Here is an 18877-nt window from a genome sequence, read left to right as displayed (position 1 = left end):
ACGTTCTCCCCCTAAAAAAATTGCATCATTACAACATCACGCCATGTTACTGTTGCCAGGCCTATCAAGGCCATGATTGGTGAACCACTGGGACAGACACAGTGCTTTTAACAGAGTGTTTTGAATGTACATATTTGACATACAATATTACATTGTACGTCCAGTCTCTGTTTTGGACTGTTTCGTTCCATAACCTCTTTGGCCGGATCTGGTACCTCTTGTGGCTTGAAAAATTATTTTCACTTTTTGCAGTGTAAAAGTTATAATATTTGAGACCAACGCGTAGCCTTATCTCTCACAGAGCTACAATGAGATTCACTTTCTCTCTGTGATCTCTCTCTGCTCTGATAGACATGAGCCTGCAACTCTCATCTCTCCAGCGTTGCACTTCATTTATTTCCTTATAGAATCATAGCCGTGCGTAGGGTTCTGGAGGAGCTGCAGTATACCCTGATAAATTGAAATACATTTGCCAAAGTTATAGCATCTGTTACTGCTGATAAATTGGCGCTGCAGTGGATAGCAGCCATTTGACGGGCTCCTGACCAATTCTGCTATTGTGTGTGTTTTTTTTACGCTGATCTTAACTTCTTTTGTACATAATGTCTCCGCCATAATTTACTATGACCGAAAACAGCTTCTGGAGATGAGAACAGCGATCACTAACCTTGATTTGGATGGCAATTTATACTTCAAGGAGTCGGCAGCTCTGGACGTTCTGCTTACTCTGGACCAGGCCCTAATCCCCGGGACTCAAAAGAGGAAGTGACGGCGCAAAAGAAGCAGACGAGCCGGCCTCCTGACGAGTTGGCATGCAAATAAACCTCCTCTACCCTCCGTTCTGTTGGAGAACTTAGTCACTAGAGAAAAAAAACTGGACGATCTCCATTCGAGACTATGCTATGAATGGGACCTGAAGAACTGTAATATTCTAATGGCTCAACGAGGACATGGATAATATACGTCTCGCTAGCTTTTCCATGCATCGTCAAGACAGGTTGGCAGCCTCGGGTAAGATGAGGGGGGAGGGGCGTGTCTCTGTTAACAACACCTGGTGAGCGATCTCTAATGTAAAGGAAGTCTCAACTTTTTGCTCGCCTGAGTTAGAATACCTCATGATAAGCTCCAGGCCATACTATTTATGAAGAGAGTTTTCATCTATATTTTTCGTAGCTGTCTATTTACCACCACAAACCGATGCTGGCACTAACACCGCACTCAACGAGCTGTATAGGACCATAAGCAAACAAGAAAAGGCGCTTCTTGTGGCCGGTGATTTTAATGCAGGGTAACTGAAATTAGTTTTACCTCATTTTTACCAGCATGTCACTTGTACAACTAGAGGCGATGCAATTAGAGATGACTTTTACTCTACACACAGAAACGCATACAAGGCTCTCCCTCACAATCCCTTTCGCAAATTTGACCATAACTCTATCTTCCTGATCCCTGCTTACAAGCAAAAACTCAAACAGGAAGCACCAGTGACACGCTTAATACGGAAGTGGTCCGATGAAGCGGATGCTAAGCTACAGGACTGTTTCACTTGCACAGACTGGAATATGTTCCAGGATCCATCTGATTACATTGCGGAGTTTACCACATCTGGGTCATTCTATCAAAATGGTAGCTTTTTTGAACAGCCAACTTTTACAATTGTTTATTATTTTTTAAATCAAAACTTAGTCAGATAATAGTTAACCGCTTAACATTATAAATCAAAATAAGACAGTTTAACATATTTGTACTACATTACATAAAGAATGTTTGTGCTGCCTTTTTGTCACTGGTGTTACCGATATTTTAGATGACAATTCAGGCTTTCTAGAAGGTAATTTCAGTCTTTAATTTGCATATATAATCAAAGAGAGAAAAGGTTAATGATAATGCTAAGAAATTGTTTGGATTAATAATAATTCATTTTAAACATGCAGTTCTTTTCTGACATTTTCCCATTTATACTATTGTTTTTTATTGTAACATTAGAAATAATTGAGGTTGAGTCATCAAAATGGAATGATCATATCCTTGAAATGTTTACTAATGAATTTAGCAACAGTTGGATAGATACAACAAACATATTCAATTAAATTGGGAGACTGATGCCAGAACACCAATATGCCATACAGTAATACCAGTGACGCAATGTAACACCAGTGACACAATGTGAAACCAATGACAAACATAAGATTATTTCAAACAAATTTTATTAATTTATTAGTAATACTTTAATTTACAAATAATTTCAGATTTCATAAGATGGGTTGATTTAATATGAACAATAAAATGAGGGTTATTGGTCAAAGATTAAGACAAAAGATGAAGCCTATTGACTAAAATGTGTCTTTCATAACACACCATTGTCATACAAACATATAAAACATGTCCACTAAAACACTAACATTGAACATGAACTAAAATTGTTTTCCTAACCACACTGATACGAACATTTTGTATGCAGTAAAACATGTTCATGGAATTTGTATTGTTCTTCACTTTTACTTCAGATATGTTTGCCATGTTATTGTGTCGCGTCCATCTCTTATCATCTCTGAGCCAATCTCCATTGCTTTCTAGCTACTGACGTCTTCTTCACTAGTAGCCAGTTCACATCTGCCATTTTCAGAGTCAGGTGCTCCTCCAACTACTTCCAGATACTGTGGCAAATTTGAACTGATCTTTTGTTCACTGTCAGCAACTCTGGCATCAGACAAACAATCTGGTCAACCCCATACCAGTTGATATCATCTCTTGGTCTTGGCGAGTAGAACTTGTTGACACCATTACTGTGCGTGCACTTTACTTTTACATTATGTTCTTCAACCTCAAGTATAATGCCAGGGTATGGTTGTTCGTCGTAGTTCACGATACACCACTGTCCACTGTGATGAGACTCGATGACATCTGGACAAAGTGGAACTGAGGTATCCAGATCGATGACATCTGATTGATGTTTAGGTGAGAGATCACGGCCATTAGCCGGCATTATCGGGAGGGTGACTTCTTGGAGTCCATAACATGGGCAATCCCACATGCCTTCCGCTGCTTGGCAGAGACAACTTATGTCTCTATATTTTAGGATGCCAGGTGTGATACTTACAACCTGGTGCATTCGCATGGTTCCTTTCAAACATCTTCTGTGCCTTTCTTTCCACATCTTCCTCGCTGACATAAAGGAACTGTATTTCACTGCCGGAGTCCCTCAACTCCTGGTAGAAAGACATTGCATCCGTTATGTCTCTCACGTGGCGGAACAAGAGGTCGGCCGACCTCTTTAATGAACCCCCCACTTCATCTGGAGTGGATGGGTGAGTCAACACTGTTGTTCCTGCTCTCAATCTCTCTCTGTGTTTTGCCTGTCTGACCCGCCATTTTCTTCGATCCTGTGTTTTTTCCCTTTCTATGAGATCCTTCACTCTTTTTCGAATCTCTAAATCCTTTAAGTAAATCTGGTATTTTTGTTTAAGGTAGGCTGCTCTGAGGTGTGGGTCAGCATCCCTTCTTAAATTGTAAATAAATCACTTAATCATGCAATTCATCCAATTTTCTTTCTTACTATAAACTGTATAACACCAGTGACAGATCTTAAGTTCTCGCATGGAATTACCAAGTTAATCATCAAATTGTTAACATATGAAGAGAGAATGTATACTCACCATGTGCTTTTCAAAACAGTCCCATCTCCAATGAACCTTTTACCCAGGAAGAATTTGTCAAGGATGTTGCATATTTTCAAAGTGATGGTTTTTATACATTTTAACACCAGTGACATGAAATTGAGGGACAGCTATTACTTGTAAATTATTTGTAATATTTATTTGATATTTTAGTTTTTTAAGTAGTCCAAACTATAATACTTTCCTTTGTATTATGAAATTTAAACTCAAATATGTCACTAAACCATGACTCCTGACCCGAGAGACAAGACAATTTTATGGTACTGACCGTGCACAACAATATATTTAAAAAATAGTTTGCAATATAACGGTCTTACATATGTTTTATTAATAATAAAACACTTATATTAAAACCAAAAAAACATATTTTCTGTCATTATCTCACACTTTTAAGTGTTTTTCCTGGTGATTAAGGCCGGGACAGGAAAGCCACCCTTTTCGTAGAATGATCTGGCTTTCTTAACAAGTGCGTCAACGACGTTGTACCCACAGGGACTGTACTTACATATCCCAACCAAAAGACATTGATTACAGGCTAAATCCACACTGAGCTAAAGGCTAGAGCTGCTGCTTTCAAGGAATCCCGCTATGACCTCTAACAAGCCATCAAAGAGGCATCAAAGCATCAATACAGGACTAAGATCAAATCATACTACGCTGGCTCTGAATCTCGTCAGATGTGGCAGGGCTTGCAAACTATCACGGATTACAAAGGGAAACCCAGCCTCGAGATGCCCAGTGACGTGAGCCTACCAGACGAGCTAAAAGCCTTCTATTCTCACTTCGAGTTAAGCAACACTGAACCATGCATGATAGCCCCAGATGTTCCAGACAATTGTGTGATCTCGCTCTCCATAGCCGATGTGAGAAGACATTTAAACAGGTTAACATTTACAAGCTCACAGGGCCAGACAAATTACCAGAGCATGCGTTGACCAGCTGTCATGTGTGTTCACTGACATTTACAACCTCTACCTGACCAAGACTGTAATATCTACATGTTTCAAGCAGACCACAATAGTCCCTGTGCCTAAGAATGCCAAGGTAACCTGTCTAAATGACTATCGCTCAATAGCACTCACAATTGTAGCCATGAAATTATTTAAAAGGCCATCATCCCAGACACCCTGGACCCACTCCAATTCGCATACCGCCCCATCAGATCCACACGCAATCTCTACTGCACTATCCCACCTGGACAAGAGGAACACCTATGTGAGAATGCTTTTCATCGACTATAGCTCAGCATTCAACACAATAGTGTCGAAGCTCATCAGTAAGCTCAGGACCCTGGGACTGAACATAAGTATACTAACAACATAACAATGGTAGGCCTGATCCCCGAAGACAATGCAACAGCCTATAGGGAGGAGGTCAGTGAGGTCATCATCGTCAACTAGACAAAGGAGCTGATCGTGGACTACAGGAAATGGAGGGCAGAGCACGCCCCCATCCACATCAACAGGGCTCTAGTGGAGCAGGTTGAAAGCTTCAAATTTCTCGGGGGCCACATCACCAAGGAATTAACATGGTCCACACACACCAACACAGTTGTGAAGAAGGCAAGACAACACCTCTTCCTCCTCAGGATGCTGAAAAGTTATATAGCTGCACCATTCAGAGCATCGTGACTGGCTGCATCACCATTTGGTATGGCAACTTGTTGGCATCCGACTGCAAACTCTACAGAAGGTAGTGCGTACGGCCCAGTACACATCATTGGGGCCGAGCTCCCTGCCATCCAGGACCTCTATTCCAGCTGGTGTCAGAGGAAGGCCCTAAAAATTGTCAAAGACTCCAGCCACCCCAGTCATAGACTGTTCTCTCTGCTACCTCATGGCAAGTTTACCGATAAACCAAGTCTGAAACCAACAGGGCTCTGAACAGCATCTACCCCCAAGCCATAAGACTGCCAAATAGTTATCCAAATAGCTACCCGGACTATCTGCATTGACCATTTTTGCACTCTTTTGGCTCATCACGCTGCTTGCTACTGTTTATTATCTATCCTGTTGACTAGACACTTTACCCCTATCTACTGTATATGTACATATCTACCTCAATTACCTCGTACCCCTGCTCATCAACTCGGTACTGGTACCCTGTGTATGTAGTCGTTAATTATTGTGTATTTATTCCTTGTTTTATTATTTTTCTCTCTGCATTGCTGGGAAGGGCCAGTAAGTAAGCATTGCATTGTTGTTTACGAAGCATAACATTTAATAACATTTGATTTGATAATCAGATAAGAGGATGGGCTGCATCAAAATAAATGAATAGCGGGAAAGAACACAATTGCGCATTAGATGACCTTGTCTTTTCCAACTAGCACTGACTTTGCTGATATTTATTGAGGAAAAATGTACTTACAATGACTATGATATGTGGTTGTCTGACCTCGCTATTTTAAGATGAATGCACTAACTGTAAATCACTCTGGATTAAAGCTAAATGACTAAAATGTAAATGTATGTCATTGTGGCATTGATTCTGATAGAAACACACAGTAACATGGTTGCCATATTCTCAGAATATTAGAAATGTGTATATTAACAGTAGCATACTTTCTCTCATTTGCCATTTAAGCAATGATGTTGCCAGTGTTTGGTTCTAATTTTCAAATCCAAAACAATACACAACACAGAGATCCATCTCCATGTTTTAATGTGGAAACAAATATAAAAATCACGTGGGACAAATCACGAAACACAATATATTAAAGGGGAAATCTGCAGTTGCTACATCCTTTTTGAGTTTGTTATATCTGGAGTACTTCTCCTGTCTTATCCGGTGTCCTGTGTGAATTTAAGTATGCTCTCTCTAATTCTCTCTTTCTCTCGGAGGACCTGAGCCCTAGGACCATGCCTCAGGACTACCTAGCATGATGACTCCTTGCTGTCCCCCGTCCACCTGGCCGTGCTGCTGCTCCAGTTTCAACTGTTCTGCCTGCGGCTATGGAATCCTGACCTGTTCACCGGACGTGCTACCTGTCCCAGACCTGCTGTTTTCAACTCTCTAGAGACAGCAGGAGTGGTAGAGATACTCTTAATGATCGGCTATGAAAAGCCAACTGACATTTTCTCCTGAGGTGCTGACTTGCTGCACCCTCGACAACTACTTTGATTATTATTATTTGACCATGTTGGTCATTTATGAACATTTGAACATCTTGCCATGTTCTGTTATAATCTCCACCCGGCACAGCCAGAAGAGGACTGGCCACCCCTCATATAGCCTGGTTCCTCTCTAGGTTTCTTCCTAGGTTTTGGCCTTTCTAGGGAGTTTTTCCTAGCCACCGTGCTTCTACACCTGCATTGCTTGCTGTTTGGGGTTTTAGGCAGGGTTTCTGTACAGCACTTTGAGATATCAGCTGATGTACGAAGGGCTATGTAAATAAATGTCATTTGATTTGTGACATTTTTAAATGAACAATGTAATGACGGTATGTGGTGTGGAAACTGTTTTTTTATTTGATCAGTTAGGGGTGTTGTATCTATTGCCAAATAATGACAACGACTTATAGTACTTAGAACGTGAGAGTAGTGTGACTCCCCTAGCAGGTCTCAAACCCATTGACGAATGCCATATGCACTATCCCAATATGGGATATCCCTAGGGCATATGCTTATTGGGCAAGTATAGTTAGACACTGTTGAGAAGAAAACCCTAAACGCTTCTTGCTAGGCAGATCTGAAACTACTGGATACTGTAGGTATAAGGTGAATGCACTTTGTACTTTTAACAGAGCTGAGATTTACTTCAGTCAATAAAAACTATTTTATTGACCATAGTGATTCAGGGGTAACATTAAAACAGGGTGTTAATGCCCCACCAACATCAGAGAAGTATACAAAAAGCCCTAAAATTGCTTTAAATAAGTCAATCAAATCAATAATCTGACACTAACATGGTGACATAACAGAAAGCTCAGAATGCTGTGAACCAAGAGGTTCTGAGTTCAAATCCCAGGGGAGTACATGCTGAATAATAATTATATAAATGAACATGCACAATGTAATCATGTATGTCAAATATGTACGTTGAAAACACTGTTTAAAACATTGTTTGTGTGTGAATGTCCCTAAAATTGCCAACAAACAAAGAGCTGTGAATGGATCAGTGGTTCACCAATCAGAGCCTAAAATGGGCATGGCCACAGTAACAAGGGGAGATGTGCAATGGTAAACAATTAGGTGTTTTCTTCTAGACTGTTTCTTTGGGACCATCAGGTGATGTCTGATACCCAGGAATGTTCTTGCAAAGTTCCCATGAAGCGTGTCTAGAACATCAATATCATATATTCGTAGAAAATGGCAACCATGTATGTTTGGTGGGACGTTGATAGAATATTATCCCAACCCACATAAAACTGGACACAGGAATGTTCTTACAACGTTCCCATGAAACATGCCTAGAACATTAATATTGAATATTCTGAGAAAATTTGAATCATGTTCTGGGTAAGTCCTGTTTTACTTTAAAGGAATGGTCTCTTGGAAACAGTCCTTATATGTAACTGTAACGTTCCTATGAAAACCTAATGAGACTCTTAAGGGAACATTCTCTAAAGTTGTGGAAGCGTTTGTTGTTAGCTGGGACTACACAGGAAAAATGATACACAAGTGAATCTCTCCTCTGGCCTAGCCAGGTATTATGCTACTAACACTGTATACTTGTATTTATGGTAGCGTCCCACCTGGCCAACATCCGGAGTGCCAAATTCAAATTAAATTACTATAAATATTAAACTTTCATGAAATCACAAGTACAATACTTCACAATAAAGCTTAACTTGTTAATCCAGCCAAGGTCTCAGATTTTTAAAATGCTTTACGGCAAAAGCAAACCATGCGATTATCTGAGGACAGCATCCAGCACACAAATGCATGACAAATAATTTTCAACCGGGGAGCTGCGACACGAAAGTCAGAAATAGTGATATAATATATGCCTGACCTTTGAAGATCTTCTTCTGTTGGCACTCCAAAAGGTCTCAGTTACATTACAAATGGTTATTTTGTTCGATAAATTTCTTCTTTATATCCATAAAAACTCAGTTTAGCTTGCGCGCTTCAGTCAATAATCCACTCGGTTTCCATCGGTCAAAATGCATACAAAATTAATCCCAAACGTTACCAATAAATTTATCCAAACAAGTCAATCAACATTTATAATCAATCCTTAGGTACCCTAATACGCAAATAAACAATACAATATAAGACAGAGAATTGTTATTGTCTTTACCGGAGATAAACAAAAAATAACGCGCTCTCTCGGCCATGCGCATGGAAACACTACAGACAAAATGCGAGCCCTTAGAAAAACGACTTCTTCTCCCTCATTTACCCCCCAAAACAGCCCGAAACTCTTTCTAAAGACTGTTGACATCCAGTGGAAGCCCTAGGAACTGCAATCGGGCACGACTGTAAAAGTGCCAGCCTTTTCCTACTTACAAAGCATGTAGAGTCTGTCATTTTTATCATAGGTGCACTTCAACTGTGAGAGACGGAATCTCAAACAAAAATCCAGAAAATCACATTGTATGATTTTTAAATAATTAATTTGCATTTTATTGCATGACATAAGTATTTGATCACCAACCAACCAGTAAGAATTCCAGCTCTCACAGACCTGTTCGTTTTTCTTTAACATCTTAAGGTATCGGGGGCAGCGTTTTCACTTTTGGATAAATAGCGTGCCCAATTTCAACTTCCTGCTACTCATGCCAAGAATTTAAGATATACATAGTATTAGTAGATTTGGATAGAAAACACTCTGAAGTTTCTAAAACGGTTTGAATCATGTCTGTGAGTATAACAGAACTTATGTAGCAGGCAAAACCCCGAGGACGAACCGTTCCGAATTGTATTTTTTTTGAGGTTCAGTGAGTTAGGTTTTGTTCAGTGAGATCTCGTTGGAAAACGATATTTCTTAGGCACTGGTTTTCAGTTCCGCTTCCACTGGATGTCACCAGTCTTTGGAATTTGGTTGAGGTTATTCCTTTGTGCAATGAAGAAGTACGGCCATCTAGGAAATGGGTAACACTGTTGAGAGTTGCGCAAGACTTGAAAAGTAGCGTTAGTTTCCTATTGTCCTCTATTGAAAACAGATTGACCCGTCTTCAATTTGATCGATTATTAACGTTTAAAAATAACTCAAGTTGTATTACAAAAGTAGGTTGAAATGGAAGCTGTTTTTTCTGGATCAAACGTGCCAAATAAATTTACATTTTGGATATATATGGACAGAATTAATCGAACAAAAGGACCAATTGTGATGTTTATGGGACATATTGGAGTGCCAACAAAAGAAGCTTGTCAAAGGTAAGGCATGTTTTATATTTTATTTCTGCGTTTTGTGTAGTGCCTGGAGGGGTGAAATATGCTACTCTCTTAGTTTACTATTGTGCTATCATCAGATAGCTTATTATGCTTTCGCCGAAAAGCCTTTTTAAAAACTGACATGTTGGCTGGATTCACAACGAGTGTAGCTTTAATTTAGTATCTTGCATGTGTGATTTAATGAAAGTTTGATTTTCATATGATTTTATTTGAATTTGCCGCACTGCATTTTCCCTGGCTTTTGGCCAAGTGGGACGCAAAGTGTCCCCTATACCATAAGAAGTTAAGAAGCCCTCCTGTTCTCCACTCATTACCTGTATTAACTGCACCTGTTTGAACTCGTTACCTGTATAAAAGACACCTGTCCACACACTCAATCAAACAGACTCCAACCTCTCCACAATGGCCAAGACCAGAGAGCAGTGTAAGGACATCAGGGATAACATTGTAGACCTGCACAAGGCTGGGATGGGCTACAGGACAAAAGGCAAGCAGCTTGGTGAGAAGGCAACAACTGTGCTTCTACACCTGCATTGCTTGTTTGGGGTTTTAGGCTGGGTTTCTGTACAGCACTTTGAGATATCAGCTGATGTACGAAGGGCTATATAAATACATTTGATTTGATTTGTTGGCGCAATTATTAGAAAATGGAAGAAGTTCAAGATGACGGTCAATCACCCTCGGTCTAGGGCTCCATGCAAGATCTCACCTCGTGGGGTATCAATGATCATGAGGAAGGTGAGGGATCAGCCCAGAACTACACGGCAGGACTTGGCCAATGACCTGAAGAGAGCTGGGACCACAGTCTCAAAGAAAACCATTAGTAACACACTACACCATCATGGATTAAAATCCTGCCACGCACGCAACGTCCCCCTGCTCAAGCCAGCGCATTTCCAGGCCCGTCTGAAGTTTGCCAATGACCATCTGGATGATCCAGAGGAGGAATGGGAGAAGGTCAGGTGGTCTGATGAGACAAAAATAGAGCTTTTTGGTCTAAACTCCACTCGCCGTGTTTGGAGGAAGAAGAAGGATGAGTACAACCCCAAGAACACCATCCCAACCGTGAAGCATGGAGGTGGAAACATAATTCGTTGGGGATGCTTTTCTGCAAAGGGGACAGGACGACTGCACCGTATTGAGGGGAGGATGGATGGGGCCATGTATCACAAGATCTTGGCCAACAACCTCCTTCCCTCATTAAGAGCATTGAAGATGGGTCGTGGCTGGGTCTTCCAGCATGACAACGACCCGAAACACACAGCCAGGGCAACTAAGGAGTGGCTCCGTAAGAAGCATCTCAAGGTTGTGGAGTGGCCTAGCCAGTCTCCAGACCTGAACCCAATAGAAAATCTTTGGAGGGAGCTGAAAGTCTGTATTGCCCAGCGACAGCCCCGAAACCGGAAGGATCTGGAGAAGGTCTATATGGAGGAGTGGGCCAAAATCCCTGCTGCAGTGTGTGCAAAGCTGGTCAAGAACTACAGGAAACGTATGATCTCTGTAATTGCAAACAAAGGTTTCTGTACCAAATATTAATTTCTGATTTTCTGATGTATCAAATACTTATGTCATGCAATAAAATGCAAATTAACTACTTAAAAATCATAAAATGTGATTTTCTGGATTTTTGTTTTAGATTCCGTCTCACAGTTGAAGTGTGCCTATGATAAAAATTACAGACATGCTTTGTAAATTGGAAAACCTGCAAAATCGGCAGTGTATCAAATACTTGTTCTCCCCACTGTATCTACAATACAAAATCCATGTGTACGTGTGTGTATAATGCGTATGTTTTCGTATGTGTGTATGCATGTGTCTGTACCTATGTTTGTGTTGCTTCACAGTCCCCGCTGTATATAGTCCTAGGGAAGATGACACCACATTTTGTCTCAGGTTTACATGAGCTCCAATTAGTCATCATTGCTCCGCCCTCCGAGTGACCCTCAGGCAGTGATTCAGTCAAATCACTATCAACACACGTACTGCACTTGACTTTAAAGGTAACTTACACTTGAGTTGACATCCACAGCGTTTACCGTGTATGCAATCTCAGCGAACATCATGGAAATCGCCTGCATGTCGACAGTACAGTACACATTTGATTGAATCCCAGCCAAAGTCAGCTCTGGATCTCTGTGTCTCTCGTATCCCCAGTGCTGCCCTCCTAGGCCAGGCATTTGTCTTTCACTGATCTGTGTGTCTGTGTCTGTGTCTGTGTCTGTGTGTGTGTGTGTGTGTGTGTGTGTGTGTGTGTGTGTGTGTGTGTGTGTGTGTGTGTGTGTGTGTGTGTGTGTATTACACCTTGCAGGGAACATTTGGCCGCAAGCCTCAGGCCAAGCCTGAGGATGACCGTTACCTGAGAGCAGCCATCCAGGAGTATGACAACATCGCCAAGCTGGGCCAGATCATGAGGGAGGGGCCCGTTAAGGTAAGGAACACACAATATGTCCTCTCAGGTGGCAGTGACCACACATTCCTGTTGGGAACTAATATTTCTGCTTGTAAAACAACCATTGGTTTTGAGGTGCTGTGCAGTAATCTAAACATATTGGGACGGTGAATGTGATTTTGATTGACTGTGATTGTGACCATAACTGCTGTCCTATTAGGGCACATTGCTCAATGTGGTTCTGGACGACTACCTGAGGCTCAAAAAGCTCTTTGCAGCCAGACTGGTCACCAAGTCGACTAGCCAAGGCGACCAATCGTCAGTCACAGAGGTGGGACGTGAGAAGAAGCAGGTCCAATCCTGTTGCTGTGTGCTGTCCTGCTCCCTGCCACCGCCATTGGAGGGCGCTATATCACTCCTCTGTTTTCCCCACTGGCGCTTCTCCGTCTCACTGCCTCTGCTTGCATGACTCCTGTAGGCCACTGCCACCCCACTCTACTGCTCTATAGGATGTTGCCACCGACTGCTAGTGCTAACTGCTGTTTTTCCCCTCAGAATTCCTTTCAGGCTCATTTCTGACTGCTGCACCTTTTCAACATTATTGCATCTGACTTTCAATGTTACTTAATTTCAATGAGACAATTGGTGCTGCTTTTTTGCTTATTCCCCAACTTCCTTCAACCCTCTACCCTTTAATATAATCTGCCTATTCCTCTCTTCCATGTCTCTACCTTCTTTCCTCTCCCAGCTGATCCAGAGTGACCTGGATGATGATGAGGATGAGCGAGTGGGCATGGGTGGCAGCTGGGGTACGCTGCGCTTCAAACACAAGCTCCCCGTGGAGATGAGGGGACCCGACGGCGTGCACGTTGTTCACGGCAGCATGGGCACGCTCCTGACCTCTGACCTCAACAGTCTGCCTGAGGACAACCAGCTGGCCCTGGCGCGCTCCATGGAGGCGCTTAACGCCACCGACAGGGGGCTGTACACCGAGCGCAATGCCCGTACTGAGTCGGCCAAGTCCACGCCGCTGCACCACAACGACAAGGTCGATAACACACTGTCCGAGAGCCCGCTGGAGATCACAGAGTTATGACTAGCCTCGCTGGTCTGAGAAGATCCACCACTGAGTGGAGTGTCCTCCTGTCCCCCTGACTCTTCCTCTATCCTCTCCTCATAGACTGAGTGTCAGACACTGACCACTGTGACCAGTATACAGCCAGGAGAGATTTGGGAAAGCGGGCAGAGGGCCAGGGGTTGGAGGAGGTAGAGTGTGTATAGTCTGGGAACTTCAAATGCCAGTGAAGATCTTTGTGAGCCATGGAAGGTATGTGTAAGGGATTTTAATTTAATTTAATGCCTGATGGTGGATCAAATGCATAGGCCTGTGTGTCAATTGAAGACCTGGAACATAAAATAGCAAAGCAAACTGAAAGACTAAGATAAAACATTTTGATAAATAGGACATTATGGCCAGCTTGTCTCTTGCAGGATATTATTTGGTCTCTTACACATTCAGCTAAGATCCAGGTGCCCAGCTAACAACATTCCCACACTTTTAGAGAACATTCCCTTAAATGTCTCATTAGATCATTACCCAGTGGTGTAAAGTACTTAAGTAAAAATACTTGAAAGTACTACTTAAGTCATTTTTGGGGGATATCTGTACTTTACTTTTAATTTTCTTTAGGAATGTAGTGACGTTAAAGTATGTATTTTTTGCTCCATACATTCTCCCTGACTTCCAAAAGTACATTACATTTTGAATGCTTATCAGGACAGGAAAATGGTCTAATTCACACAATTATATCAAGAGAACATCCCTGGTCATTCCTACTGCCTCTGATCTGACTAAACACATGCTTTATTTGTAAATGTCTGATGTCTGAGTGTTGGAGCGTGCCCCTGGCTATCCGCATATTTAAAATAAAATAAAAAAAGGTGCCGTCTGGTTTGCTTAATGTAAGGAATTTGAAATTATTTAGTATTTACTTTTGGCACTTAAATATATTTTAGCAATTACATTTACTTTTGATACTTAACTATATTTAAAACCTAATTATTTTAGACTTTTACTCAAGTAGGATGTTGCTGGGTGATTTTCACTTTTACTTGAGTCATGTTCTATTAAGGTATCTTTACTTTAACTCAAGTATGACATTTGGGTACTTTTTCCACCACTGCCATTACCTAATGTTTTCATAGGACTGTTCCAGTGAAGACTGTTTCATTCCCTTAATGTCAAACATAACTTTCCCAGAACGTAGTTAGCATGTTCTCAGAATATTCAATATGAATGTTCAAGACACATTCATTGGGAATGTAGCAAGGACATTCCTGTGTCCAGTTTTCTGAGGGTTAGAATATTCAATCAACGTCCCACCAAACATACACAGAGCATGGTTGCCATGTTTTCAGAATATCTAATATTATAATACGCTAATTATTCTAAACTGCAGAAGGGACTACTCCTACAATTTTTTATTTTTTTTTCTTCATTTTCAGGCTCTAAAGAAGCATGCCATCCTTTTACATCCGGTAGACCACTTTATATTAAGCTGGGTTTTGGTTTTTCAGTTTTTGTGTTTGGAATGGCACGGATACTATTGTGTCATGTTAATGACATTACGGCATAATTTCGCTCCTCCTCCAGCCCAATAAAAGGGACCCCTGACCCATCTAAAAGTAATTCGTAGTCAATGACAGAAAGCATCCACAGGCCTCTACAGGATGTCCTGGCATTGCAGGAGAGGAGGCTGCATGAGGCGTTAGATAAGCCAGGTAATTTACAGAAAGTATTCATACCCCTTGATTTATTCCACATTTTGTTTTGTTACAGCCTGAATTCAAAATGGATTCATTGGATTTTTTTTTATCTCTCACCAACTACACACAAGTCCTGATAATGACAAAGTGCAAACATTTTTTTTAAATTGTTTGCAAATTTGTTGAAATTGAAATACAGAAATACAGTACCAGTCAATTACTCATTCATGAGTTTTTATTTTTCCTATTTTCTACATTGTAGAATAATAGTGAAGACATCAAAACTAGGAAATAACACATATTGAATCATGTAGTATCCAAAAAAGTGTTAAACAAATATTTTATATTTGAGATTCTTCAACGTAGCCACCCTTTCCCTTGATGACAGCTTTGCACACTCTTGGAATTATTTTAACCAGCTCCATGAGGTGGAATGCATTTCAATTAACAGGTGTGCCTTGTTAAAGTTAATTTGTCCGTCTTAATGCATTTGAGCCAATTAGTTGTGTTGTGACAAGGTAGGGGTGGTATACAGAAGATAGCCCTATTTGGTAAAAGACCAAGTCCATATTATGGCAATAGCAGCTCAAATAAGCAAAGAGAAACAACAATCCATCATTACTTCAAGACATGAATGTCAGTCATTGCCGAAAATTTCAAGAACTTTCTTCAAGTGCAGTTGCAAATACCATCAAATGCTATGATGAAACTGGCTCTCCTGAGGACCGCCACAGAAAGGAAGACCCAGAGTTACTTCTGCTGCAGAGTTAACTGCACCTCAGATTTTAGCCCAAATAAATGCTTCACAGAGTTCAAGTAAAAGACACATCTCAACATCAATTGTTCAGAGAAGACTGCCTGAATCAGGCCTTCATGGTCGAATTGCTGCAAAAGGACACCAATAATAAGAAGAGACTTGCTTGGGCCAAGAAATACGAACAATGGACATTAGACCGATGGAAATCTGACATTAGACTGGTGGAAATCTGTCCTTTCATCTGATGAATCCAAATTTGAGATTTGTGGTTAAACCGCCGTGTCTTTATGAGACACAGAGTAGGTGAACGGATCATCTCTGCATGTGTGGTTCCCACCGTGAAGCATGGAGGAAGTGTGATGGTGCTTTGCTGGTGACACTGTCAGTGATTTATGTAGAATTCAAGGCACACTGAACCAGCATGGCTACCATAGCATTCTGCAGCGATACGCCAACCCATTTGGTTTGAGCTTAGTGGGACTATACTTTTTTTTTCTCAACAGGATAATAACCCAAAACACACATCCAGGCTGTGTAAGGGCTATTTGACCTAGAAGGAAAGTGATGAAGGGCCACATCAGATGACCTGGCCTCCACAATTACCCCAACTCAATTGAGATGGTTTGGGATGAGTTGGACCGCAGCCAACAAGTGCTCAGCATATGTAGGAACTCCTTCAAGACTGTTGGAAAAGCATTCCTCATGAAGCTGTTTGAGAGAATGCCAAGAGTGTGCAGAGCTGTCATCAAGGCAGTGTGGCTACTTTGAAGTGTTTTTTACATTGGATAAAAGCAGACACAGAACTATTAAATGGTATATCATACACTGCATTTGAGGAACAACGGGAAAGTAAATCTGCTTTGAAAGCGAATACATTTGTATTCTCACTTATGAGAAACATCCTAACAGCAGCAGTCAAGCACCCAAGCTAAGTTGTCACAATGACATTCTATAAAATGGACACTTGCAAAATGGAGTATTTTGTTAAGACATGTAGCTAAACAATGAACCATAATCCCAACGCATGGTGTTACTACCCTAACAGCTAACATTAGGCTATAACTAGCCAAGCAAATGTCTCTGAGATACGAATAATAAGATCATACTGTAAATGTAAAGTTAGCTAGCGAGTCAGCCAGCTAACGTTAACTAGCTAGATAATCATACATTTTAACTTGAAATGAAAAAGAAATGAATATCCTCAAATGTAGCTAGCTAGACTATCTTACCTGTATACATCATGGTTGAACGCTTCTCCCTGTCACGGATGCCCTGGTTGCCCTGGTTGCCCTTAGTTTGAAAATATAATCCGGAGACAGGTATTTTCTCCATCTCCTTAGCTATCATACTCTAATTCCACTCATTTCAAAACTCAGTCCTCCAGAAAGTGGAGAACAACACTTATGCAGTTCTACTAAGCATTATATATATTTTTAAAGATGCGTCAGACAGGATTACCAACACATACTGACCAGCTCAAATAGACAGAAGCGTGCTATGTGGCAGACCAATCCTAACTCATCTCTCGGCATGTCCATCCCACTCATTATCTCAGCCAATCATGGCTAGCAGGAAGGTTGTCATTTTCTGTGCTAAACCAACAATACTTGAAATGTAACAATTGTATTAGTATTTAAAGATTCCATACACGTTTGTTGGTAAGGCACATGAAAGTTCACATGTTCCAGAAGGCATTTCTGCCCCAAAAAAAACATTTTGATAAAAAAAATATTACATTCAAATGGCTCGTGTGAAGTAGTGACCCGCGACGTACGCCTAGTTTCCTGAAACGGTTCACATTTAACACTTTTTGGGTTACTACATTATTCAATGTGTGTTATTTCATAGTTTTGATGCCTTCACTATTACTCTACAATGTAGAAAATATTTTTAAAATGAAGAAAAACCCTGGAATGAGTAGATGTGTCCAAACTTTTGACTGGTTCTGCATCTCATTTACATAAGTATTGACACCCCTTTCCAATACATGTTAGGATCACCTTTGTCAGCAATTACAGCTGTGAGTCTTTCTGGGTAAGTCTAAGAGCTTTGCACACCTGGATTGAACAATATTTGACCATCATTCTTCAAGCTCTGTCAAATTAGTTGTTTATCATTGCTAGATAACCATTTTCAAGTGTTGCCATTGATTTTCAATCAGATAAGGTAAAAATTGTAACTCGGCCACTCAGGATTATTCACTGACTTCTTGGTAAACAACTCCAGTGTAGATTTAAAACACAATTCCACTTCCACAATATGAGGAATTGTGGGTAGGCCAATGACAAAAACATCTCCATTTAATCTATTTTAAATTCAATCAAGGGGTGTGAATACTTTCTGAAGGCACTGTACCTGACCTAACACCCCCTCCCGGTTCTCCCTCCTGACCCCTGAGATGTTAAAGTCTTCATAAATAAAAGATGGGCTTTTAACTAAAACTGTTATGACTTTGTCTTTTTATTATTAGATTTTGTTAAAAGTTTATTTTAGGCAGTAGATAATGGCCTAATAATATTGTAGCCTTGTAGATGGGTGGGTGATTCACCAGGAATTTATGGACTATACGTGGGGTGTGTGGGGACCACATTGAGTGTGACACAAGATGTATGAAATGCAGAGGGTAAAGTTAACATTGGATATTTGTACATCGACAGTAACATTGTCAGACTCACTCAGTGGGATTATTGGGATTGCGCCGTATCAACCAGCTGGTTTTCAATGAAAACATTGCAGACAACTGGAAAAAATTTGAGAAGGAATGGTGGATTTACTGCGATGCGGGTCTATCGGACAAAACAAAGAAGGTTCAAGTGTGCACTCTACTAAACCTGGCTGGACCGGACACCATGGAAAATCATTTGTCTTTGCAGAGGAAGAGAATCATGAGGAGGTATTGTTGACAAAGTTTGAACAGATACTGTATGTCTCCAAGTGAAAAATGTAA

The 18877-nt window shown here is 40.9% G+C and overlaps 1 protein-coding gene across 1 annotated transcript in view; it reads left to right on the top strand.

Annotated features, from left to right (window-relative positions):
• LOC110492868 (cadherin-23) overlaps positions 1-18371 on the top strand; it is a 582104-nt gene extending 563733 nt beyond the window's left edge. The window contains exons 65-67 of the mRNA XM_036946709.2: positions 12327-12446; positions 12628-12738; positions 13156-18371. Coding sequence (XP_036802604.1) covers positions 12327-12446; positions 12628-12738; positions 13156-13503 — 579 coding nt within the window. The 3' untranslated portion in view covers positions 13504-18371. The remainder of the gene's footprint in view (positions 1-12326; positions 12447-12627; positions 12739-13155) is intronic.
• Positions 18372-18877: the final 506 nt, after the last annotated feature.

This window comes from Oncorhynchus mykiss, chromosome 16 (genome assembly GCF_057628025.1).
Source record: "Oncorhynchus mykiss isolate SJ-2025 chromosome 16, ASM5762802v1, whole genome shotgun sequence".
NCBI lineage: Eukaryota > Metazoa > Chordata > Actinopteri > Salmoniformes > Salmonidae > Oncorhynchus > Oncorhynchus mykiss.
Note: the sequence above shows the minus strand (reverse complement) of the source record. Positions and strands in the feature narration are given on the sequence as shown.